The sequence below is a fragment of the Micrasema longulum genome, unplaced genomic scaffold (assembly GCF_059751315.1).
Source record: "Micrasema longulum isolate JH-2025_06_02 unplaced genomic scaffold, ASM5975131v1 h1tg000988l, whole genome shotgun sequence".
NCBI classification, from domain to species: Eukaryota; Metazoa; Arthropoda; class Insecta; order Trichoptera; family Brachycentridae; genus Micrasema; species Micrasema longulum.
The window spans coordinates 561629-587972 of record NW_028278177.1 but is presented as its reverse complement, the minus strand read 5'-3'; the positions used below and the strand labels follow the sequence as shown (position 1 = coordinate 587972).

At 31.5% G+C, this 26344-nt stretch overlaps 1 protein-coding gene across 1 annotated transcript; it reads right to left on the bottom strand.

Annotated features, from left to right (window-relative positions):
- Positions 1–13907, bottom strand: aay (phosphoserine phosphatase). The gene is made up of 6 exons (XM_088232492.1): positions 13752–13907; positions 13450–13650; positions 12986–13120; positions 5441–5586; positions 1354–1515; positions 1–334 (listed from the first exon to the last, which is right to left on the bottom strand). Exons 1-6 carry the CDS (start codon positions 13757–13759, stop codon positions 231–233), a joined length of 756 nt encoding a protein of 251 aa, XP_088088618.1. The 5' UTR covers positions 13760–13907; the 3' UTR covers positions 1–230.
- Positions 13908–26344: the final 12437 nt, after the last annotated feature.

The window sequence follows — 26344 nt, the reverse complement described above, 5'->3', positions numbered from 1 at the left end:
TGAGGTTAATCACACAGCTAAAATATTAGATTTCTATCCACCACTGATCAATGTAACTTTTTAAAAGTTTAATCTTCAAACAACAGTTTTTTGTTGAAATTGTAAAACATTATCATGTAATAAATACATTATCATAAAGTAGCAGATTTAGTTATAAATGTAACAATACACACAGCTTTCTTTGAATACTTTAGTAAATTGTTTACTAATACTCGACGCACCGAGTCGCATCATTTGGATTGAATTGCTAACGCATCCACCAACTCTCGGAGATCTGTGACGAACCATTGAGACTTCTTCTTTACTTCCTCTCTTAAAACATTTCCACCGAAACCTGAAAATAGAGATAATAATCATTATTCATTTATCTGACATCGGCATTAAGAACGTTTACTAAACTAAAATATAAATAATATTAGGCATATCGTCGGTAAAACAGCTATTAACTTGTTTCTTTACAAAAATGTTTTACTGAAATAAATTCACTATAGGGACTTAGAGCCTTTAGTTTTAAATGATTACTATTTTCAATAAAAGTAATGCTACTTTTCCTGATACTCCAGCGGATTTTTAGGTTGATTAAAATCGTAAGCAATATAATATTAAGAGAACGCTTTTTAAGATCCCCTGCCAAAAAAATTATATTAATAGATATTCGGTATTGCAGTATCACCGAGGATACGACTCATACATGCAGCATATTATATACTTCATAAAATGCACAAATAAACATAATAAAAATAATACATAAATTATAAAAATACACCATTTAAAATATATATATATGTACATTAATTTAGCAAAATTATTATTAATTCACATTTTTTTCTCTCATCACAGGTAAAGCCAATTTATTAAAAAATAACAAATATCTTCCTGCTACATGTTCATATTATTATGACAGATAAAATCAAAGATTTTTTAAGAAAATTTAATGTAACAAAAAGCACGAAAATAAAAAGAAACTCAAATAAAATTACTGTTTTATTGTAGGTAATTTGTAAGAAATTCGATTCGATTCCTGGTGAGAACACAAAATTAAATTTGATTTTTCTAAATCCTGGGTGTTCTGTGATGTAATTCACTACTGTGATTGGGCCTCCTGGCCTGTTGTGGTGCAAAAATAAACTAAAATAAATAAATCAAATAAATGTCGATCCTCATGATTTTGTACATTTTATGTGCTTTATAAAATTAATTTATAAAGAATTATTAAATTATGACCATCAAATGTCAACAATTTTTTGAATAATCTAAATAACCCGATGAACATTTTGCCTTTTGCTATTTTTTTTCTTCACTGTTTCTATTTATATCTAACTGGTTTGAAATATAAAAGTAACAATATCTTACCAATGAAAGCATCGGCAGGCGGACTAGCCTCCAGGTCGGTGGCTCCATCCCCGATCATGACAATCCTCTTGTAGTTGTGAAGTTCTTTCAATTTCTTGATGACCACTCCCTTTCCCCCGCTGCGTGATGTCGGCTCGTTCTCATCAAAGCCGGCATAATCGCCTGGAATAAAACAAAACTCTAATTTAGACAATATTCTTATTATTATAGATGGGGGTAAGCGCTACATAAGGTCCTGTTGTGACTGGGACCCGCGTAGATCTATCGTGACGGGCCCCCACAAATTAGTTTTGACCCTCTAAGCTCGGGTCTTCAAAGAGCCTACTCTGTGGAGGGCGAGTGTTCAATGTTAAAGCATTTTTAACCATATTTAGGACAAAGTGATTCCCCATCAAAAAACTTATTGTTACCACTTAAGGAAGACCGCGTCGTGACCGAATGATCAGCTTATTTGCCTTTCATAAAAGAGGTGTCGGGTTCGATTCCTGCCATGGTCAACGTGAAATATTTATTTAAACTGGTTTTTTTACACTAGAATATTTCAGTCTCTAAACTGGCCAATGAAGTGTATGTAATAACTCTACAGTTAGTGTACCAATGCAGTGCCCTATACGCCATTAGGTGCGGAAAAGGAATAATAAATGAATAGACGAAGACACTATACTCCGAGTCGTTAGCACAAGCGTCACTGAATGTTTGTTCGTATGTAGCGGAAATGAGAAATACGATTTTGAAACATAACAAACTTAGAAAACGTATGACATGCTACGGGGTCTGATTCAACCAGATAAACATGCCCTCAGTAAACAATAAACTTGTACCGTTTGTTGGATGTGATCGAGGCATTGCAGTTTGAGATCCAAACTAGCAAAGATAGGGGAATTTTACTCCCCGATATATGAGTGCATTCTAGGAAAGGTAGATCTCATCTACATATTCCTCTTTATAAATTATAGATTCTCTTCATTTTTCACTTAAATATCCAAACATTTCCTCCTCCCTTCTAACATGAAAATCTTACACCTTTAACTTTTTAAAAATATAAGTACAAAAAACTTGTAAACAATTTGACATAATTATTTCCGATTTGTGTTTTGCAACACTACCATAATGTACTAATAATACTTATAAGCAAAACGAATATGAATTTCGACTGTGATGCAATAAATAAACCGAAATAGCATCTGCATGTGAAGCAATTAGAGCAAACTCATATTATTAAGTATTACATTTTGCAAAAGGAAATATCTAAGAGTTTATTCGCATTAGTGAAGAGTGAAAGTTTACAACCTGTAAACTGGTTTAAGGCAGATTTGTATTTTAAAAAATCTAGTTTGATTGTTTACTGTTAATATGTCCTGAGGTTATCAACTCCACGTGCTAGATAAAGCATGTTTTTTTGTTATCAATATTGTTTTTCAAGAATATAGCCAAAATATTTTTCTGTCCAAGTTTTTAACAACTTTTCGAATTTGAATGTTCGTTTTTACGAAAGGCGCGAATTTATGTGATTTTTTTTTTATATTTGCAAATAGATGCGAAATATACCATTTAATTACAGTGGTTTTGTATCTGAAAGATTATTTAGATCACAATCATAATTTTTTTTCAATAAATGGGACAATGAAATCTAGCGTTTACTTTTTTAAAGAAAATCATGCCAATGAATTCAACGTAAACTCAAGATTCAAATAAGTTACATATCTGAGTTGTGCCTGAAACTAATTGACGAATTATAAGGTTCATGTTACTCATTTGCTCGCCATTATTGCGGAACAAATTAGAAGACTCAAAAGCAACTCTTGAACGACTAAGTCAGGGGTGCTTTGAGGGAAAACTTCAAATTTACTCTTAAATAATTGTAAAGAAATGGATTTGAATCTAAACACAATCAAAAAAAGTTTCAATAAACTTTCTCTACACATGAGATTAAATACAACACAGGAAACCTACTTCCATATTGGTCAGTTCTTTGCTCATCTGTGGCTGCGAGACCACCTTAAATCTAAATGCATTACTTGAAAGCTTCTCAAAAATTCCTTTCTTTGGAGTACTTCCTCAAAATGAGCTCGTCGATGCTTTCCAACCTTCGCTAGAGCAGCATTACAGAGCATTTGGAGTCCAACTAACAACGTAGACACACAACGCTTCTTTAGTAAATATAATGTAATCATTATGGAGAGAAGAAAGACTAAAAGAATCAACTTTTGAAATTAAATTTCTATTTTTTATTTGCGAAAGTTTAGTACCTTTAATTATGAGTTAACAAACGAGCCTTATAGAAGCTTAATCGTGTTACCAGGCACAAGCTTGATAATAAATGTAAATATTTAAAAACAAATATCAATATCTTTGTTCTGATCTAAAAATCCTGTTGTAACTAGTTTCGTTCCTAAGACAAACATCTCCACTCCACATGTGTTTGCATGTAAGATTATTATTGTCGTTCCAAAGTCAACATTTCAGTATAACAAAAAATCTGTTAAGTGTTTAATTTTTTTTGTGCAGTAAACACACCTATGTAAATGAAATATTCGTACATATTTGTTTAAAGATTTAAAACATAATAAATACAGTACTTTGCAGTGGTTTTTTAAAGTAATACTCACCGGAATATTTACATTATTTTAATACACAAATAGACATCATAAAATCAAATCCCACCAAATATTTTTATTACCAAATTTTTATGCCTGATGTTAAATATTTTTTGCACCACAAGCCAAGAATTTCAATTGCAATGGTAAATAATTACAACACACAACACCCTGACTTGAGAAACAATTATTATAAATTTGTAATTATTGTGATCTTTTCAGTTATACAGTTGCATAAAATTGTATCAAGGGTATTTTGATAAAGTTAACAAATGAATCAATAATATTCAGTAGGTTGTTATTTTTTACCAATTACTTGCGTCACAGTGGTTGAATCAACTTTAACAATGATAACAACAACGTTACCATTCCTATGCATAAATAAGTAGGTTCTTACTTGATAAATAATCTGAATGGGTCTGAAAAACAAAAACAATAAATTCCAAAAGTATTCCACTGTTCTGATAGTAAAAAAGAAAACAAATGCATCATCATGTCAACGGAAATTTTTGAGCAAACAATTATTGAGAATTATTGTAAACAAAAAATTATACAACTGGTGTGAACCAGTAAAACATACATTGTTTGTGTAAAATTATATCATAATCAAATCAAATAATGTGTTTCAAAAAGTGATATTTTGCTATGGTAAAAAAATATTTTAAAAATACGTTATTTATATGTTTAAATGTCAGTTATTGATTTTCCTGTTCTTTCAAGTTAAAGTTAACAGTGAAAGCAGTTTAAAAAATTAAATTACAATAATCCTTGTATTGCAATACTTTCTTCAAATTTGGATATCAATATAAAAGCATATGTCAGTGTTTTGGGCTTATAATTTAACTTACTTTCTCCTGTTGACCCCATATTCCATTAATTAGAAATAAAAGACCAACAAAAAAGTAGTATTTACATGTATAAAAAAAACCCGGCTATTTCCTCATAAGTGTGCTGCAAGAGAAATCAGATAAACTCTGAGAACTTTTTATTTTTGTTTCAATGGCAAAATATATGATTAAAATACTAATTTCTTATATGGTTTTCTTAATAATTGCGGCCATTGCTGAAAAAGCTAACTTTTCAACGCGCCATAATCTCCATTAATAATTGTACCTTAAAGGATAAACCACCGGAGTCACATTGAACAAAATGTTCAGAAAACTATATTTTGTGATTGTGCAATTTCCAAAACACCATAAGAACTTCCAATGTAAAATAATAATTATTTTGGTAATAAAAGTACATATTAAAATAGCATTTCTGAGACTATTGATGTTTTTTGCACTAAAAATAAGTGGACTGCAGATTTTTATTTCAACTTAAAAAGGCATTTATATGACGAAAGTGGACATTAGTGTTTTATTCAATTATAAAATAGCTTACTGCAATAATTTCTGCATTTTTAACTTCAAAATGGTAAAAAGTGGGCTCCCGTGTTTTATCCTAGAGTAAGGTACAGAAAAATCATTTGCATATGCAAAAAGACTCACCATTAATATAGAACTTGAGTCTATTGGCAAATACGTTTTCTAGGGGAACGCCAACCTGCTCAGCAACAGGAGAAATGAGGCAGCGGAATCCACCGGAGACTAAGTATACCGGAACTCCTCGGTTGTGCAAAACATCTACCAGATCTCTGAAAAGGGACGTACAATCATGATTAAAATATAATTATTTAAATAGACACTAACTGTCTACCTGTTGTACACGATTGACTGAGTACAAATTCGACCTTGGGGTTAATTTGAGTCCCCTAGTTTCATTAAGTATTATGTCGATTGACTCTTAAAAGGCTGTGCTAAAAATTATCTCTAAAAACAGGGCTATAATGTCGTGTTACATTAAGTGAAAGACAAGATATTTTGAAATTCAGGTATTTATAAAAAAATATTTAACATCTTACTCGATAATGAATAAAAATATAATTTAAATTTAGGCCTGTTATAGCAAAATATGACTCCATTATTTAAAAAAATAATAGAGATATATATGTATATCAAGTCTTGTATTCTATGTAGACTTGTAGCTAAAGCATAGAAACCGGTTTTCGATAATACCGGGATTTTGATATTAAATGAGTTTTTTTTATTTTGTCTAGTTTTAAAGTTTCAAAGTTTGTCACGCCATACACCATTCTGCTCATTCAACCAATCAGAAATCAGTATGCTGATTTTGTTCAACCAAACTCCGTCACTAGCGTCAGTGGTGACAGTAGCTTCCTAGTTCCTAGTCGTTTTAGTTAGATATATGAGATACTATGAGCCATGTCCGCCGACAACATGCTAATATTTTCTTTATATCGATTTGATTAAATGCTTCCAGACTTGCTTAAAAGTTTCTAATTTTGCATGGTTTGTTTACTTATTTTATGTTTTGTTGAATCCGTTAAAAAAACAAAGCTTAGTGTGTTTTTAGAAATGTATGCATTTGTTAAGTTAAATATGTTACTGTCGCGTTTAAAATACACCGTACCTACCTAAGCTCAAACACTTCTATTTTCAGGATTTCCATATTTTACAACGAATTTAACCTGAAAATTGAATACGATGAAGCAAAAAAGATTATGATTTTTAAATATTTAGCAAAAATATCGACAACATATCAAAATACTGGGTTTTCGATATTGAAAACTGTAGTACAAAAAAAATACTGGTATTAGAAAAATGGTCAGAAAGTATATACTTTACTTATGAGTTCATTATTTTTAAACAGTAATATGTGCCATTTTCCAACAAAACTTATTTGTTATACAAGACAACATTAATCTGATAAAAATATAAAGAAATTTAATGTGATTGTTTTATTGCTTATCGGTCAGTGTGATTAGGATAATAAGCATTTATTTTAAAAATGTCTGTCTGATAGTCGGTCTCGTAATGATTTTAAAGTTCAAAATAGTATCTGTACCAAAAGATAAACATATGACTGGATAATATCTGAATAAATAAACACAATTGCTTACCAATGAATGGATTCTTTAATATGACATTACAGAAAATAATAATTATGAATATTTTTAAGTTAAATTATATTAATGTATATGTGTCTGGGCGAATAAAGAGTACAGTTCTGTGTGTGAAACAGAACGGGAACCCTGGAGGAGCATTTTCCACTCGATGGCTACTCTCAGGTAAAAATTCTGAATAAGGAAATTGAGCGGAGATAAAATAAGGGTGGAGTAGTTGTTAGGGCCTTCGCCTACTATTCTTGAGATCCTGGGTTCGATTCCTGACAGGGTGGATATGAAATATTGTTTAAACTGCAATATTGGCGGCCTCCATTGTGTATTGATTAAGACGCTTGACTCACACACTAAAGGTTCCGGGTTTGATTCCCGGAGAGAATGAAAAAAATAAATGGGGTATTTCTCAAGCCTGGGGTGTTCTATGGTGTAATTCACCACTGTCATTGGGCCTTCCGGGACTGACACTTGAAGCGTAGTACTGATCACCTTATTTAACAAATGATCAAAATACTGCATTTGATTTACTAAACAGTGCCCTATGCACCACTGGGTGTGGAAAGGGGAATGAAGATGATAATTAATATTTTATCATCGTTTATAATATAGATAGAGGTGCATAGTTACAATTCAAATTAATATCAAAAACATATATGTATTTATCTTATCGAAGTGTATAAAAAACTGATAATTTGAAATAAATTTAAAGTGGGACGAGCGTAGCATCATCAAATTGTTTGATACAAACAATATTGAACGGAATATTCCACTTGGATTGAAGTCTTAGTAACAAGTGTTTGCAGTAAACAATATGTTAATACCAAGGCTGTTCACAAGTGCCGAGTCAGTCATGTCAATTCAATACTGTCATATTTTAAACAAAGCTTTTCTTCACTTTATTTGAACATGATATATAAAACCATAAATTAAATTGATCTTTTATTGTGTTGAGGTTTCAAAGCTGACCAAAAACTGGGTTATTTGAAAACACTATGTCACAATTTTTATAAGAAACAGAACGAGAGAAAAAAATGTGAAAAAACTTGAAAATTACTTAAAAAAACACTTAAAAAGAACTCCATTCAAAAGGATTTTGTTGAATCAAAATACTATCCATGTACATTGTTAAAGCCGAAGAAGATTATTTTACTGTTTTGTTGTAGATACTATATTAGTCATCAGATATATTTGGATACATTAGAAATTTTTTCGCCGTGCCTCAAACGCGCTTAGTATCGTAGAGCGATAGAAATGATAGAAATGACTTCAGGAAAAGCACAAATTTTATTCACCTTTCTTGTCAGAAAACAAAACAGACAACTCTCTATCTCTATAGCAATAAACACATATTTAAATATCAATAAATGTTTCTTTATGGCAAAAATAAAAACAAATTATTTATCAGTACAAATTTGCGATGGTAGATTAATCAAGCTGTCTGGAGCGAAACACAATAATAAATTAAGTGTCGGTTCAAGGTGCTATCAGCTTAATTTTATTTAATCGGTTGTCATACAAAATATATTAGAGAACTGGTTATCAAAGTAGCTCTTGACTTGACCTACTCGAGGTCAACACAAATCGAGAACACTATCCGTGTGTTATATAACTCATTTTTAATACAAAAAAAATCTAGTCTAGAAAATAATGAGTCGAGTATCTTCCTGTCTACTGATGGAACAGTTGTAGTGTTATCTCAATCTTTAACTGGGTAAAGGTGAGACAGACTTACGATTTGGGTAATCTAGGGTTGCATTTTAAACACACTAAATCATTTGTTTCATATTTATTCGACCAGAATCAAAAGCGGAACCCTTTCAGGGCTATTGGTTGCTAATTTTTCACAAATATCATATTTTGCAAAATGTAAGACTGGACTATTGTGTAAGATTTAGACAATCGTAGTCCTAAATATCAGGATCTTTAGTATTTTTTTGTGTCTATTTTTTATTACGAATAAGGTGTAAGATCTAGACATAGAACCACATCGCCACATCGCGCGCCTCGGAATAGTTATTTGTTAATAATTAACCTATATAAATAGGTTAACCTCAATGAACATTGTTGAATGTGATATGTTTTAAAAATTAAAGTCTCAACAAAATATGTGTTATCAGTCTGAACATGTAACAGAATGGAACTGGAAAATGGACATAGTAACTCAATTATTAAATAACTTATAATGTTACTATCATAAACGGGTGAAAAAGATCAAGGATACTTTATGATATGTGAGAAAAAAATACTTAGATTTGTAGGTGATATTTTACAGGTATTCGAATAAACAAATATTATGTCTAGGCACTATAACTCTCCCTTCATGGTGACAAATAGCTAGTGTACATTACATAATAACTTGAATACCTCTATAAATATAATAAATTCTAGGTTAAGATTTTCGGTATTCCTCCGTTATAAATTTACGTATCGGTTATTTTTTTAAAATTAAATAATATTAACGCTTATTAGAAACAGAAAAAGCATTTTATCAGAAATCGCAGATAAATTTACCTATGTGTCGCAAGACGTGTCGTATGACGTAAAAGAGAACCGAATATACAAATATCTCATACTCTTTGCGTCTCACTCTTGATACTACAGATATGTTTGGGAGAGAGAGAGACAATTTCAGACGGACATCAAAGTTGTCAGTACTTCTACCAGACGCTAATTGGCCAATTAATAGTTCTCCAAATACCATCAAGGGTGGTTCATTCGTTCGCGTTGCGAGTATGAGCTGATGGTTTTTTTCATGTTTTTAGCAATTAGATTCAATATATTACTTTTGACTTCAACTATAAATAACTGAAGCAATTGCATATGAAAATTCAATTTTTTTATTTAAAATTTCGAGCTTTTTGCATATGACTGCACAGCACCGTAACGCGAGATGTTTTTGGCACAGCAAGGGAAGGGATAAGAATGTGCTCGGTATATAGTGGTGTAATCCAGTCAATATTTTTTAAACAACGATGAAGTTCAGTGCTACAGGAAATTGGATGTAAAAAATGTTTTCTAAAATGTGAAAAAAATTAGAGCATTAAATTGTACGGCGAAGTTTGTCTAAAATCTATAAAAAAATAAATCAAAATGAACTACAGTAAAACTCCAATTATCCGAACTCCGACTATCCGAATCGCTTATCCAAATCCCTTTCAGAATTTCTGAAAAAAAAAATAAGATGGTGGAAATCGCAAAATAATAACTCGGCTGCCCAAAAACGGCTGATGACAGTCAAACAGCTTACTTTGACCGAGAGATGCTCAGCATACAGAACTAGTAACTACGCTTAACATGTAGAAGTGTTGCCTTTTCATTTAATTAATTAAAAACTCATTTTTCATTTTCAATCATTCATAAAATAATTCATTCAAATAGACCCTTATTTTGGAAAAAATCAAACTATCCAAATTTTCAAGAATCCAAATGGGGTCCGGCCCCAATTGACTAGGATATTTGGAGTTCTACTGTACTTTGAATGACGTCACAAGTTCTTCTAAATCAACCAGTGGTAAGAGTGTTGCGAAGGATTCCTAGTTTCCGGGAAGACCACCTACCAATCAGAACAACTCACCAAAAATAACTAATGATGTCACGCGCGGAGTAATAAAAAAATTGCAAAACTTTGAAAAATCATAGAGATGATAAAACAATACACATATATGTTTTTTTGGGTTCGTTTGATAGTCAATTAACAAATAAAGAAAAAAACACTGAACTTTTTCATTCAATAAAGATTTTTATTAAATTAGTTGAATATTTGACTCCAGTTTGTCTCAAATCCAGATGAAAAAGTTATGTATACAAACTTAACTAAAAAAAGAGATATTTATTTAAATAACTGTACAGAAAAACAAACTACACTTATAAGTTAGCAAAATCTGTTCAATTCATCAACGGCGCATAATAATTTGATAGTATAGATATGAAAGAAAAAATTATAAGCGGTTTGAATACATTTTATTAATTATATTTTGTTTGATTTCCAAATGACGTCTCAAGATGCACTTGTTTCAATCTACTTTTAATTTAAGATCAAGTTTTATAATTAATTTTTTTATTCAATACGCAGTAGAGTATTATTTTTATGATTTATTAAAAAAATGCAAGTCATCATTACTGGACTTACTAAAATTACATTATGTTTGTTCATCGTGACATGTAATTAATTTATGTCACAGAAAGCAAAGGTCTTTCTCGGGTGCTTATTACTTTAGAACATATTAATCATATTACCTGCTCTAATGAGAGTTTCTAAGGCACAACATGAACTTGTCATTTTAAATATAAAATGTTGTTATTTTATTAAAGATCCGAGTCGAACAGATTACGACACAACGCCCAGCAACAATATTATATACAATAACCACCATAATGCCAAGGACAAGAGGAGTAATGTTATTTATTGGAACGTAACATTTGAATATTGATATCAAAGCATCAAGATGTCAAACCGAGGAAACAAAAATTTAAATGGTCACGTTGGTGCTTTTTGTACAGTTTATTTGTACATATAGCACTTAGACTGTGTTTAAATTGCTCTAGACGCTAGAGAAAATACTACGCACCCTGCATATTTGATGCATATTTAAACTATACTAAATTTATTTTTTTTCCAACAGAGATGAAGCTGTTGAGGACATAAATGTCTAGGCATTTATAGAGTTTATGGCTGGGGTGATCACATAACACACTGTGTAGGTATATATTCACCATTCTGCCAATAAGTAGTTGACTTTATATCCACATATGGCATTTTTAGATTCTCTGTATGTGCTCAGTTTGAATGTTATATTTGCATGCATACTATCCCACTACAGAGAGTGAAAGTATGAAAAAAAACTAATAGGTTAGTTTCATTCGTTTTTGCAAATAATTACTATGGTAACAGAATCAAAATTTTTTTGTGAGACATCGGATAAATATTTATATTTTCAATTACCAAAAATGAGACGTTTCGCGCCCCTTGGGACAAATGTCACATATGACGCTTTCGCTTCATATTTGTACACAATGCTTATTAGAAGTACAGTCGGCGAGCATGACGTGTGACAAAAAAGGCGTGTCACCACCGCGAGCCGTTCTGTATGTGCTCATTTTTAAAGCCAAAAATTATAAATGAAAACTTGTTTTTGAATACATTGACAGTTATACCATGAATCGTAAAAATCTGCTCTAAATATATATTGAATTTTTAACATTATTTCCTATTTGTAAAAATACCCTATTGTGAGAAAATGGAGTAAATATACTCAATTCAAAAAATGAATAGGAAGTATTAATAGTGCTTTATTTAAAGGACGTATTCATATACCTATCATGACATATCATCACATTCAGAGCTGAACCTACCATAGGTGCAGTTGGCATAAAGAACTGGACACTTTCTTACAGGGAGGAGAGAATATCACTTCTGTCAGTTTACAAACATGTATATTCCCGTCCTTTTTCAGTGACGGGCGCTAAATCCCGTTAGATCTGGCGCTGGTTCTATGCACATTACCCATAAGTTAAGTTTGTATAACCCAACCAAGGTGACAAAATATGTGAAAGATTCCCAAGAGAAATGTTTTTGAAGACTGTCAGCCTGTCAAGTCAATAAGTGCAGTAGCTAAAATGTCAACCTATTTGTAAACTATTTATTGTGTCAAAAAATTCATTTTTCAGCAAATGTTTAATGAAATAAAGTGACAGAATTGACCGTATGACGATAATGTTTTTAATCTGTATCATAAAGTACAATTTTTTTCAATTGCATTTCGGGAGCTATCTTTTAAAATTATATTCACAAATTATTATTTTTAGTATTGAAATTCGTAAGTAATATTTGCAAGTATATTATATTTCTATGATTTGCGCTGGACACTGATTTTTGTTGAGTTTAAGTTTTCATATAAAATATACCTATATGATTTATTTATGAATGACAAAAATAATATTACCAACTTACATTTAGTTTTGTGATTTTTTGATTTGATGGGCATAAATGTATAGAAAATTATGGGCTATTTTTTTATTTTTTTTTTACATATTATTACAAAAAAATATATTTGTCATACAAAAAGTTACTCACTTGATTCCTGGTGTCAATGTTGATGGGTGACTTTTAACAAAATCTTTAATTTGTTTCGAACTCGGGTTGATAATGCTTAATCTCCTCTTCAGGGCTTCTTGGAAAGTCATAGCTCCTTTCATAGCTTCTTTTGTCCTGTAAATCAAATCGAAACGTAATATTAGTTAATATATCTCGTCGTTTGAGAGTTGGCGGGAATTTGATAAAAAGAAAAGCCGATGTTTTTGAAAAGAAGTCATTCTATCTTCCAATAATAGTCAAGTTGGCTAAAGTGGTTTTATTTTTTATTGTTTGCAGAAAATTCAATAGATGGCAGTAAAAATTAAAAAATTAGGATTCGTGTCAATGTCAAATGCCTTGAATTACAATAAAAAAATATTATATTGTTATTTGCTATTATTGTCTCTAGTTTCAGATTCTGGGAAAAGAACAGGCTTCTAGTTGAAATTTTACAAATGACTTACAATTTGGATACTTCTTCTCCTTTTCCACAATACTGCGCCAACTCGTCGATGCCTTCTTCTTTGATGACAGTCGAGTCCACATCGAAACAGACGGCGTCTGCTTGTCTCCAAACTTCTCTAATATTCGACTCTGAAGACATGACGCTGATAGAAACTAATCCCAACGTCTGCAGCGTGTTGAACTGCAGGTTTTGCTTTAGGCTACAAAGTTATGTAAAAAATACAAAATTAGAACAAATAAATAAAAGTATAACACCGGCGCCCGGTACGTAGATATACGAATAAACGTGAAGTAAACATACCAATTCATGGTTGTTTCGGAATGTGAAACTTAAATCGGCTTTAAAGGATAACCCGACTCGCTAAACTCGATCGACAGAGCGTACAAAGGACTAACAAATACTGGAGCAGACGATAATCGGAGAATGCTGTCTGGTGAGTGTCCGCGGAGAAAATGTATCATGATCTTCGGAAGCCCGCGTTTTATGGGCGAGGTGGCCGCGGTAGTAAAACCCTTAGAACACATCGTAAACATATTGCACTTGCACTAAACTCACTGTTCGTAGGGGGTCTTATCATAGATAAACATAACCATAGGTCACAATGTCAAAATAGCTAAAAACGCGGGATTTCTACGCGATTAACAGATTAGCGGCGCGAATAAACGTGTATCTGTGAGCTACGTACTATAATGACGCGCGTTCTACTGTTCTACACGGATCCATGTGCTCGTTCGCATTCGCCAGACAAGAGACGCCGAACATGTTGAACAGAGCGGGTTCACAAAATATATCCATTTCCCTCGCACTGCAGCGCCGCAGTTCTATCCATCGGAACAAATATTGTTTTTCCGAATGAATGTTGATTAGAATAATAATATCTTAAATTACGTAAGCTTTATTCGTTTTCATTTAATAATTATTACGGCCATGTCTTATTTTGATCATGCACAGTGGGTGTGATAAAAGTGATAACATCTAACGACACGTTAGTAGTTAGTAGACGTAGTGACCGCGTTGATTTTATTTCTCACGCGAGTCTAACTTGATTCCAACTGGAAGAATACACGTTAAACAATATTTTTACTGATGATTATGATAAAATTATAAATAAACTTATCAATGAAACTTCTTGGTTAAGTTTTACTTTTTATTATTTTGACCAACGAGCGCTTTCGCCTAAGTAGACATCCTTAAGATCAACAAATAACATCAATAAGATTTTTACTGATTTACAATAGGGTTATTGGTTATTGTGGTAGGTGGTAGGGCTCATATATTTTTTGTCTGTGCCATAGCTATGGTAGAGCTCACATCATTGCAATACCTACGTAACAATAGTTCACATAACAGTTTTTTTTAAATTAAATAAATATTATTTGAAATATGAGAGAGACGATTGAGCAGAACTGTCTTATGGAAAATGCAATTTTATACTGATATTTCAAGGTACGGTCGTATTTAAGAGAAGAAAAAGGTGTTTCAAATTGTTAAATATGTATTTTCATTTTAGCTATTGATCAACTGTAAACATGCAGTTCAGTAGGACTTATGTACATAAAGTACATTTTATTTATTATGAATAAAATCATACATTTGTACCCATACTCGTGCCTATGTATATGTCACCGCCAAATATTTTAATCGACCATCTAACGCAGCTAGGCTGCTTATTTAATGCCGGTATTCAAATGAAAGGCTAGGCCGTTCGTTGAATGAACGTTCACAATCACAAATAACTATCGACGTGCTTAAAAACATGCTAAGCATTTGAGCGATCACAATGAACAATAATGAACATGCTTAAGTTATCGCAGTCATAAGTCAACGCGTGTGTTATCTCTAAATATACGCTCGTGTCGGTTTGTTTTTTGTTTTCTTCATAAATAAATACAGTTCATTGGCGAAAAATCGGCGTTTACTGTTAAAAATAATACAATATATTGCGTTTGCAAAAAGGGAAGGAGTATCTAATACAAAAAAATGAAAATTAAATTACAATTACTATGGCGACTTGCTTTTTTGACATTTGGCTTGCCAACCGCTGGTTAAATGCAATAAACATCGTGATAAATAATAAATAAATAAATAAAAATAGAAGTTTTGGAAAATTTTCCATATTTACACCGGCGAAATTCAAATATGTGATTGCACAGCGGGATTATACGTCGCGAAACGTAAATATTTTGACATTTAATATTAGGTGTTCACGGAAAATATACGATTTTTTAAAATATGTTAATAAAAAAGAACTACTTTGAATGACGCCACTAGTTTAAATAAATCAACCGATTATAAGAGAGTAGTGCAAGATTTCAGGTTTTCTTACCGTCAACTGACCAATCGGCAGAACTGAACAAGAAGAAGCGGAAGAGAACTTGAGACGTCACACGCGGAATAATTTCAGAAACACAAAACTTAAAAAGTCATAGCGCTGATAATACGATACATGAAAAAAAAATATTGGATTAGTTTAGTAGTCTATAAACAAACAATTATTTTTTAAACCACTGAACTTCCTCATTGGGACACCAATAATTACAAAGTAACTATTACCTTTCTAGTGAATATTTCATGACGTAGTTCCTGCCTACTACCTAGAGTACCAAGTGACCACTTGCTTGACTTTGCACAATGTGTAAAGTGATCACTAAAGCCAATGACAGGTCATAAGCCCTTATGTACATACCTAGACTTTCAACTACACCCGTCTTTAAGAATTTCTTCATTTTTGTCTACCTTAAGCTGAATATTGTTGATAGTTAATTATACTATTATTAGCACGTAATTATACAAACAAAAAACCATTACGCCATTTCTTTGTAAGGGTATGCAGAGAGGAAAGAACGTCACATCACTCTTTCTTTGCATACAAATCTCGCTTTCTCTACATTCATATCATCTTCTCGTGCACGCGCGCCGATCGTTTCGACTTTTGACATGTCCATCTTCAATTAGTGTTTGTTGGATTTGTTAGTGTCATGTCTTTCGGTCTTCCCCGAATTCTGCATCCATCAACATTCGCATCGTAATTTTTTTCAGCAGTTCTATCGTTGTCCATTCGCTCTGCGTGTCCAAACCAACGCAGAACTCTTTTTTGATTTCGTCGATAATGCCTATCTCTGCCTTACATAACTTATAATTTATAGATCTCGACATTTGTACACCTATCATACATAGTTTTACTACACATTCGCCTGAGATATTGCATTTCGACAACAATTTTGCCTCCTGCGACAAACATTTATTGCGTAGATAATGAATAAACTATTACTTATATTTATATTAACATATTACAACAGAGATGAAGAATATTTAAGAGATAATAATATAGAAGTCCAGGCATCTACAGGGCTTATGACCTGTCAATGGCTGGTTTAAGTGACCATTTTACACACTGTGTAACATTCACCGTTCTGCCCATATTTGAACGTCTATATTCCTTCAATTCTTTCATTTGTTGATGTTTGTGAAGTTAAAGAGCTGAAACCTTTATTTATGCGGGTGAGATTCATCTAATTGATTTATTTCACCTACATACTAGGCAACGCCTGAAAATGTTATTTTTTCAATTTCTTTACTTCTTCATGGACCAGGTGGATTTATCAACAATATTTTGAGTTTGTCTAAATTTTTGTAGACAAGGACTGGATTCAACTCCCTGGGGAGCACTGTAGATGCCTAGACTTCTATATTACCTTCTTTTAAATGTTCTTGATCTCTGTTGTAATATGTTAATATAAACAGCTCCCCAGAGAGTTGAATCCAGTCCTTGTCTACAAAAATTTGGACAAACTCAAAATATTGTTTATATTTATATGTACAACGACGGAAGACAGAATTCTGTACAACGGACTGAAAATGAAGAAAAAAAACATTTTATTAAATGATGTAATAAACTTATATTTACATATAAGTTATTAATTAAAAAATACTTTGTACACTATTACTTTTTTGTTTGACCAATTAGCGCTTTCACCCTTTCATCTTCAGACTGGTGAATATTATACAGTGTAAGGATAATTTATATAAAACTAAATATTATCTTAAGTGTAGGTTCATTTAAAAAATAAGTTGAAAGAGATACAACCGAACTATTTAAAAAAAAAAGTGTAACGTATTATCAGCGCTATGATTTTTTAAAGTTTTGTAATTTCGAAATTACTCAGCCTGTGACGTCTCAAGTTCTCTACGGTAACCGAAAATGTATCATAACACTCGTCATTAGTTAATTTTGTAGAACAAGTGACATCGTTCAATATAGTTCATATTAATCAAAATAGTTTTTATTATTTTTTTCATACGTTTTCGAGAAACTTCGTCGCACAATTAAATGCTCTAATTTTTACCGCGCGTAATAAACATTTGTTTATGTCCAATTTCCTGTTGAACTTAATTTCCTCATCGGTAATAAGTAATGAGCAAATATCGTATTTGTTTTCTAATTTATTTACAACTTCCATAAGAAATGCATAAGAGGGAAGAAAGAACAATTAAAGGCTTATGACGCTTATTATTATATTTGACTAAAATGTTCGGTGAACTTTGAAGTATGATGTAATGAAATCGCATTGACATCATGAATGTTTTATTTTATTCAATTGTTTATTGGCATCCGCTTTTTGCCGACAAAATTCAAAGCTTGTGCCTGGTACCAAACGAAATAGTATAGTCAATTTCACTAAATATTATAATAATAATTTAAACACTTACACAAAACTTAAATAGGGTAAATTATGCAAGTGTCGGCATTTAAAGGAATGATTTACTTATTGTTTAGGTAAGTACTATGAAAATTAAATACTAACATATTACAACAGAGATGGAGAACATTTAAGAGAAGGGAATATAGAAGTCTAGACACAGGGCTTATGACCTGTCATTGACTGGTTTTTGTGGCCACTTTACACACTGTGTAACATTCACCATTCTGCCTACATTTGAAAATCTTTATTCCTTCAATTCTTCCATATGTTGATGTCCAATCCACGGAATAAAATATTGTAATGTAAAAACACATTTTCAAATAAATATTTCTGGTATTCTTGGATTTTTCACAAAAATTAAGGAAAATAAAACCAGTTTTACAACCGCCATATGTTTTTCTCCTCTCGTCATAAATGTTGCATAATACGGTAGGTAATTTGAATAAAGAAGAGTTTATATTTTGATATATAAATAATATTAATATAGTGAGTTTGACCGATTTACGAATTCCGACTTATTTGAAAATGTATTATCTTCTATCTTCTGTCTATCTCTATCTCTATTATCTGTCTATCTATCTTCTATCTTTTTTTATCTATATAAAAGGCAATGTTCGAATGGTTGTCATCGATGGACTCGATAACTACCGGGCCGATTTACGTGCGGTTTTCTGGTAAATGTACATCTTTGCTACGAGAAGGTTTATAGCTCATTAAATCTTCAATTTATTATGTACAAAAACCGTTAGGAGCGTAAATATTTTTTTTATCCTTCACAGGGTTGCATTCGCCGAGAATGCGGATACAAAAAAAATGGATGGAAGTTATTTTTTTGTTGATAAAAAAGCGTTTTTTTTTATGTTTTCAAACAATATTTATTTTTTATGTATCACAATCAGATTATTTCTTTAAATTCCTTATAATTTATATCCATTTATTTATGTTTACTGAATTTTTGGTTATACTAAAACAATATCAACAGACATTCTATACATTTTTGCAAACCGCATTCCCGACTAAAGTGCATCCCTGAGCAGAGTTGACAATTGCTAAAAGAATTCTTTATTTGAAAATAATTAATTATTTTAATGTTTTGAAATACAAACATAAACAAGTACTTGGGTACCTACTTAAGAGGAAACTTGGAAAACAATGTGCGAACACCTATTTGTCAAAATTCTCTGTCCTCACAATTTATCTAAACCGAAACACAAAATTAATAATGTATACGTAAATGGACTAAATACAATAATTGATATTAAACTTTCGATTGTTTTCATTTAATCTATTTAGCAAGAACTCAAATCTAGGCCTTATCCTCTCTGCCTACCCTTACGGGGAAACGACGTGATGGTTTGTTTGTTTGTTTGAATCATAAACAAGTATCTAGGTACCTACATTTCACTGAAAAGTCTTTTTCCTTTTATCCGGACAGTTTTTGCACGCTTTCAGAACAGTCATTTTTCTTTTCATTTATTTTGGTTTCGACTTAAATGTCAAGGTCACATATAAATAAGGCTGGTGGTTAAAGAATGACTAAATTCGAGTTGGGCATGAGTTGAGTGTCAATTTTTTTGAAGGCTCAGGGTAACGTCCGACTTTTCTTTAATAACACGTATTGTCGTATTTTCTCCTTGGATTATGGTACTAGAGCAGTGGTTTTTGCGCGATTTTGATTTCAGCACGATGAGGCTTCTTAGTCTCGTGGAGATAAAACAATAATACAAACCCTTATTACGAATATATAAAAAGCTTAAAAAAGTCCAAAATAAATAACGTGTGTAATTAATTACGATAATAATGTTTTTTCAACCAGCTAATAGCAGGCAAGCTAACGCTCTGGCAGGACAACGTCTGTCGGGTCCGCTAGTTATTAATAAAAATAACGGGTTTTTGTACAATTCGCTATAACTCGTAGTCGGTTGATATGAAATATTTATTTAAAAGGGTATTTTTACGCTGAAATATTTCATAATCCCTAGACTGGTACCTGAAGCGTAAGACTGATCATCTTACCTTCATGTAACAAAATTTTTATCAAGATACGCTGCGATTGGTGTACCAATGCAGTGCCCTATGCACCATTAGGTGCGGAAAGGGAATGATGATTATAATGATGATGTCAACCATGTCGAGAATCAAAACCGAGACCTCTTGCATGTTAGGCAAACCCGCTGACCACTACACCACGAGACCGACTATATTTTGATATAGTAGTGTAATTTACATTTTTTTTTTATAAAACTCAATCAAAACATCGGCTTAATGTTGCTAGTATACCTCACTAATATGAAATATTTTCACAACGAAACATATTTAAAATGTGCGGTTAAAATTTATAAAAAATATCAATTGAACACATTTTACAAACACGTCACCATTCATCATGCACCAATGACAGTGTCATAAATGTTCGATTAAATAATTTACAAAACAAATCAAAGGCTAGGAGTGACATGACAAATTTAGTAAAAATATTACAATTATTATAACCAATTACTTTATGTTATTCTTGTATAAATATACATTAATTGTTAATTACCGCAAATTAGCGCCATAATCTTAAAATTCACGTCAAGGGTAAAATGTCATTTTTTAAATACTCGTACGATTTTTGGCAGCACAAAACTTTCGCATGGCTTGAAAGTGTTTTGAAAATGTTTAGGTTTTTTTAATTTTTTTAAAGATTTAAATTGAAAACATATTGTAAGAATTTTATATAATATTTCCAAGGAGTTTTTGTAAAAAAACTCATTTAGGGACATGCAGATAACAATATTTATTTACAGACGTTTTTATATTTTAAACCATAACATTATTTACAAAAGGGTGTGATTTTTTTTAAAATTACAAAATAAACATAATACAAGGTATGGAAATAAATTTCAAATGATATATACATAATACAATTTTTATATAAATGAAGTGCCCCCTTGCTTGTTATTTTTTATCTGTTTTTGTGAATCTGCAGAAAAATTGCTTATGTTTTTGTCTGAACAGAGATAATATCTGTACCTACCTTAGAAGATAAAACACGAGAGTTTTCTTTTTGCGGTTTTGAAGTTATGAATATATATATAGTTAAATACTATATGTGATTAAAACACCAAAGTCCACTTTCGTCATAAAAATGCTTTTTTAAATTGAAATCAAAATCTGAAGTCCACTTTATTTTAATGCAAAAAACATCAGTAGTCCTAGATACGCTATTTTAATATACGGGGTGGGGTGTCAGGCAGACGGTTGTCCAAAAGGAACAGGCGGCTAAGGAAGGTCATTGTCGATATAATCAGCCCCGACAACCTGGACTTCACCTCACTATCACGGAGTTTTTTTTTCTATTATTTTTTTTCTATTAATTTTTAGAAAAATGTCCGATATTGATAACTAAATAGGATTTTTTTTAAAGTTGTGTGCACAACCGCCAAAACGATTTCGTTGTTTGAATTTTAAGTGTTGTTATGTTCGAGTAGAATTATTAACTGAGCAATTTCCGAACAATAAAAACAATAAAAGTTGAACTTTATTGTTTTCGTCGGGGTAGACAAAATTAGCGAATTACTTTATAGGTTTGAAATGCATGTGGTGTACCATTAAAAAGAGCATTAACTGGAAAAGGTTTTACAGAGTGTGAAGATCTCTATCACTTTCAGTTTTTTTTTCTTCAAAGTAACGCAAACTTGAACGTTGTTTTTTTAGCTATTTTAAAAACTTTGATAGCCCATAATTATTTTTTAAGTTTATACGTGCACCAAATAATAATTTTATTAGAAAATAACAAGACTTAACATAAACAATAATATCGTTTTGGCGGTGCGTGGCCGCAATTTTTTTTTAAATTTCTGTTTAAGATATTAAATTAGAACTTCTTAATAAAAACTTTTAAAAAAACATGACAGTGAGGCCAAGTCCAGGTTATTGGGGCTGATGGGGCGACAATGACCTTCCCTGGGCCGCAATTATGAACGGCTATCTTCATCAGTATATACTGAGACGGTATATTTATTTATTTATTAACGGACATTGTCCATGTATACAATTTATAGGGTTTAAATATTACAATAAAAGAATAGTTTAAAACATTTTTTAAAAAAGAAAAGAAGCATTGACAAACATAAGGGACATCGAGACAAGATCTGGACTATTTATTTAGTGCTCGTTTAAATCGTTGTAAACTTAAACCAAAAAAGTCCAGATCTTGTCTTGAGTTATAAATTAATATCGATATTTATGTAGAAGAGTGTGTATATTTGTATGAAAATTTAAAATATGTTCGTCGGTAACCGATAATTGAACATGTTAAAAAAACAAAATTGGAAACATATTATTTTTTTTATACAGAAAACCTAATTTTACTTTGTAGATAAAATTGAAGATATGTTTTAACTTTCCATCAGAATACGTACCCTGGCCGCCTGTTTCGTCTGAACAACCGTCTGCCTAACACCCTGTATAGTATTATTATCAAAATAATATTTATTTTACATTGAAAGTTCTTTCTAGATTGAAATTATCTTATTTGCTTCAAAAGTTATAATGTTTTAGAAATCGCTCAATTATTATACAAAATCTAGTTTTTTAAACCATTCAAAGTGACTCCCGTGGACGTGTGAACGTTAATCGCGTATTTAGCAATGTCTTTACTCAACCGTATCTCTTCGGATATCGACATCTTTCATATTAGTGAAAAAAAGTTCAGAGAGGATAGCATTCTTTCTTTATAATTGCTGGGTATTTTTATTTTACCATCTTTGTATATTTAAATTTTAGTATTAATTTTTTCGTGTTATGTATGCATTGAAATATTTTGTAATGTACATAAACGTTTATAAAATAAATAAATTGAAATTGAAATAGAAAATATTAAATTTACACTTGGTACTACTTACTTTGGTACGTACAACTACAAACTACAACCGGGTATTGTACGCTGAGTAGGTACTGTGAACAGTAAACAGCACAACACTACGCGTAGATCGAACGATGTTATTGTTGCGCTGCGCTGCGCCGTAGGGACTAGGGACGCAAGTAAATCGAACTTTACTTCTGCACACGTAGGTCTCTCACCAAGTATACGTATTATAAATAATTATCGACCTTGTATTGCGTAATCAACACGCTGTTACCGTGTTAGCCGTGAATACTGTTTTATTTCCTGTATTTTTTCTTACTCCGCTAGTCTTTAAAGGGCCGGTTTTTAGTTTTTTTTATAAAAGTTAAGTTTTTGATTCGTAATAAACCCTTTAGCTGCTGAGCAGTTTTTCGAGAATCTAATAAAAAAAATTATAATTCATATTAATTTTTGAAATTTTAATGAATACGTTGTTTTTCAAATACGTTACTGTTAAAAAATATAACTAATTCCAGAAAAAATCTTTCATTTAATTTATCACTATTTTACGTACAATGGCGTAAGGAAAATGGACAATACCTGCTGGAATTTCGGTCACCTATTACGTCGTCATGCAGTGGTTGTAAACCCTTTCCTACTTGTATATGAAAAAAAATATTTTTTTTAATGATTCTCGCACAGCGAGGCGCATAATTTTGAACTTAATTTTTTAATACACTTTATTATCTCCGTTTTTAGTTGATTAATAATTTAAACATTGAACTTTAATGAAAATCCTAAAACCTTAATTGCAAATTTAACTTTACAAACGATAAAGAACGTTATTTGATTATCAGCATTCCATTTTTCTTTTTTTCGTAGTTAGTTTTTGTTACTTACGTAGATAGCTACTTACTTTTAGATAACTTTGTTTTATAATACTAACCTGGGGTTACTCCATATAAATCCATTACCTATTTTTTTACAAATACCGTAAATGTCAATAATATTTTTGTTTTTACGTGTTTAATTTAATGTTTTTTTTATTACCAGTGCTCTTTTGACAGTGCATTAAATTATCATCCCAGTTATTCCAAAAAAACAAGACGAACATTTTGTTGACCCGGTGCCGGGTGAAACTGATGACAATAATAATTATAAAAGTCAATACCTACCTATAAAAAAGCGTAAAAAAAATCAAATCCATTGGAACTCGATCTAGTACTCGTGTCAGTTTATGGTGTAAATGACATTACCACATTCAAAAACTAAGGGTCAAACAAAACAAACAAGCTGATCTGTTTTTATTTCCAAAAGTTATTTTGAAAAAATGCCGTTTTGGCCAATGTTTTTCAATATCTTTTTTTTAAACTGTTCTCCTATACTGATACTATTTTAGTACTGTACCCCAGATCTGGAGTACAGAGTAACGAGTAAGTGACTTTAGAAAATCACTTATAATGTTAAAATTAATATGCATGTTTTCTCTTATTTTTTTTAGTAAAGTTAAGTTAAAAGATAAACTATTGATTGATTGGTGTTCATTTAAAAAAATAATAATCTAAAATTGAATAAAACTTTTTTAGTACGCGGTTCCCCATCTGACCTTACACAAAACATCAAACATTTTGAAAACGCCATAGGTAACTTCTATGAATTTTTCATCTTTACTCTTAAAAAACAAACCTAGGTCAAAATACATTGATGATTAGCTTCGTATAAAGCAATTCTATGTTTCTCTAAAACACCCCCTATGTGGAAGCTATAAATACGCCCGTGGATACTTGTTTTTTTAAAGCACTGTGTTACCTTAACGGTGTCACAATTTTTTTTTGAAGAAATATTTGCGTTCTAATGATTTATCAAAATATTTAAATTTTAGGAACAAAAAATTCATAACCGTGTTAGAAAATTGGAAACAAGCTATGATAGAGTGGGGTTCAATCTCGTACCCCCTGATCCGGAGTTGATTGGATTTTTCCAAACTTTTATATTCTAACTATCGATTATAAAACCGACCCTAAATCAAATTTTTTGCCAGGAAAATCAAAATGAAAAATGGTTAATTGAACCTCTGATTTACTGCCGTGAATAATTAAGAATAAAAAGCAGACATGTGCGTAGGTAGTACCTACTTACAAATAATAATTTTACATTTTGAAAAAATGTGGTCACGGTAGAAAAGTAAATGCTCAAGAGAGCTCAGGTAGAAGTGAACCACTTTTCTTCAATGGTTGTCCCCACGAAAGGGAACACAATAAATCAGCAGTGTAGATTGCTTATGTTAGTCAAGTCTATTGCGTTTGTGAAAATATTACAACTAATTCCGTAATGTGTATAAGTTATTTATTATTTCAATAAATATAGCAAGATACCTACTGCCTCACTCCTACTAGTGTACGGATAGGATTGAACCAAGTAGTGGGTAGAATCTAATATATATGTTATCCAGGGGGGTGGTATTCTACATCTCTATCCCCTAGAGAGTGACTAATTCGAAGATTTTTTTTTAATGCGACGACACTTCGCTTCATATAATGGCCACATTGATGATTAAACGTCAAATAGTTTATAAAACTGCTTCAAAAACGGAAATAAAGCTTATAGCTTATACGGTTTGGTCAATTCAACCTAATTAAGTGTTTTGGGTAATGCTTAAGGTTGCAATAATGTTCTAAATGAAAATCATCATGTTTGATTTCACGTGTTCATATTTTTTGACGTTTAATCATCAGTGTGGCCATATTGACGCAAAAATTGGTCGCATGGAAAAAATAAATATCCTCAAATTAACCTCTCTCTAGGCCCTAGAGAGAGGTTAACATGAGGTGAGAACCTATAGTCTAGGGGATAGAGAAGATTCATAATCGCCATCCAACTGCGCCTTCTTCCAGTAACAACGGATATGGAATATTATATATTTTTACTGCTTCTCTAATAGTTTTTCCCGTCTTTATTCAATTCGGTGTATTTTTCATTTTATTTTCAACAGTTCTTGCATTTCCTTTTTTTCTTTTAGTATTCGAGACATTATTGTTACCAGCAAACAAATAAAAAACAATTATTTTTTTGTAGATTAATGTTACTGCAGGGTAGGAATGAATTATGATTCAATCCACCCTAAACAAAATTTACTATCTTATTCTGAAAAATGGGGGTCAGTGCCATATAAGCTCCTGACATCACTGCGACCTGTGTAGATCCATTGTGAGAGGTCCCCATAAATTAGTTCTAGCTCTCCAAACCTAGATTTTTAAAGAACCTGGCTACTAAGAGGATTGCGAGTGTTCTCATATTGCTAAATTTCCTCCTTCAAGCCCAATTCCTTAAAGTATCAGGATATTAGGTAGGGGGCGAAC

What these genes read in the sequence shown, in the direction of transcription:
- aay (XM_088232492.1), bottom strand. An exon ending in GGAGAAGAAGTATCCAAATT is followed by an intron (nt 13,121 to 13,449) that starts GTAAGTCATTTG and finishes TTTGATTTACAG; the next exon opens with GACAAAAGAAGCTATGAAAG. An exon ending in ACATTGACACCAGGAATCAA is followed by an intron (nt 5,587 to 12,985) that starts GTGAGTAACTTT and finishes GTCCCTTTTCAG; the next exon opens with AGATCTGGTAGATGTTTTGC.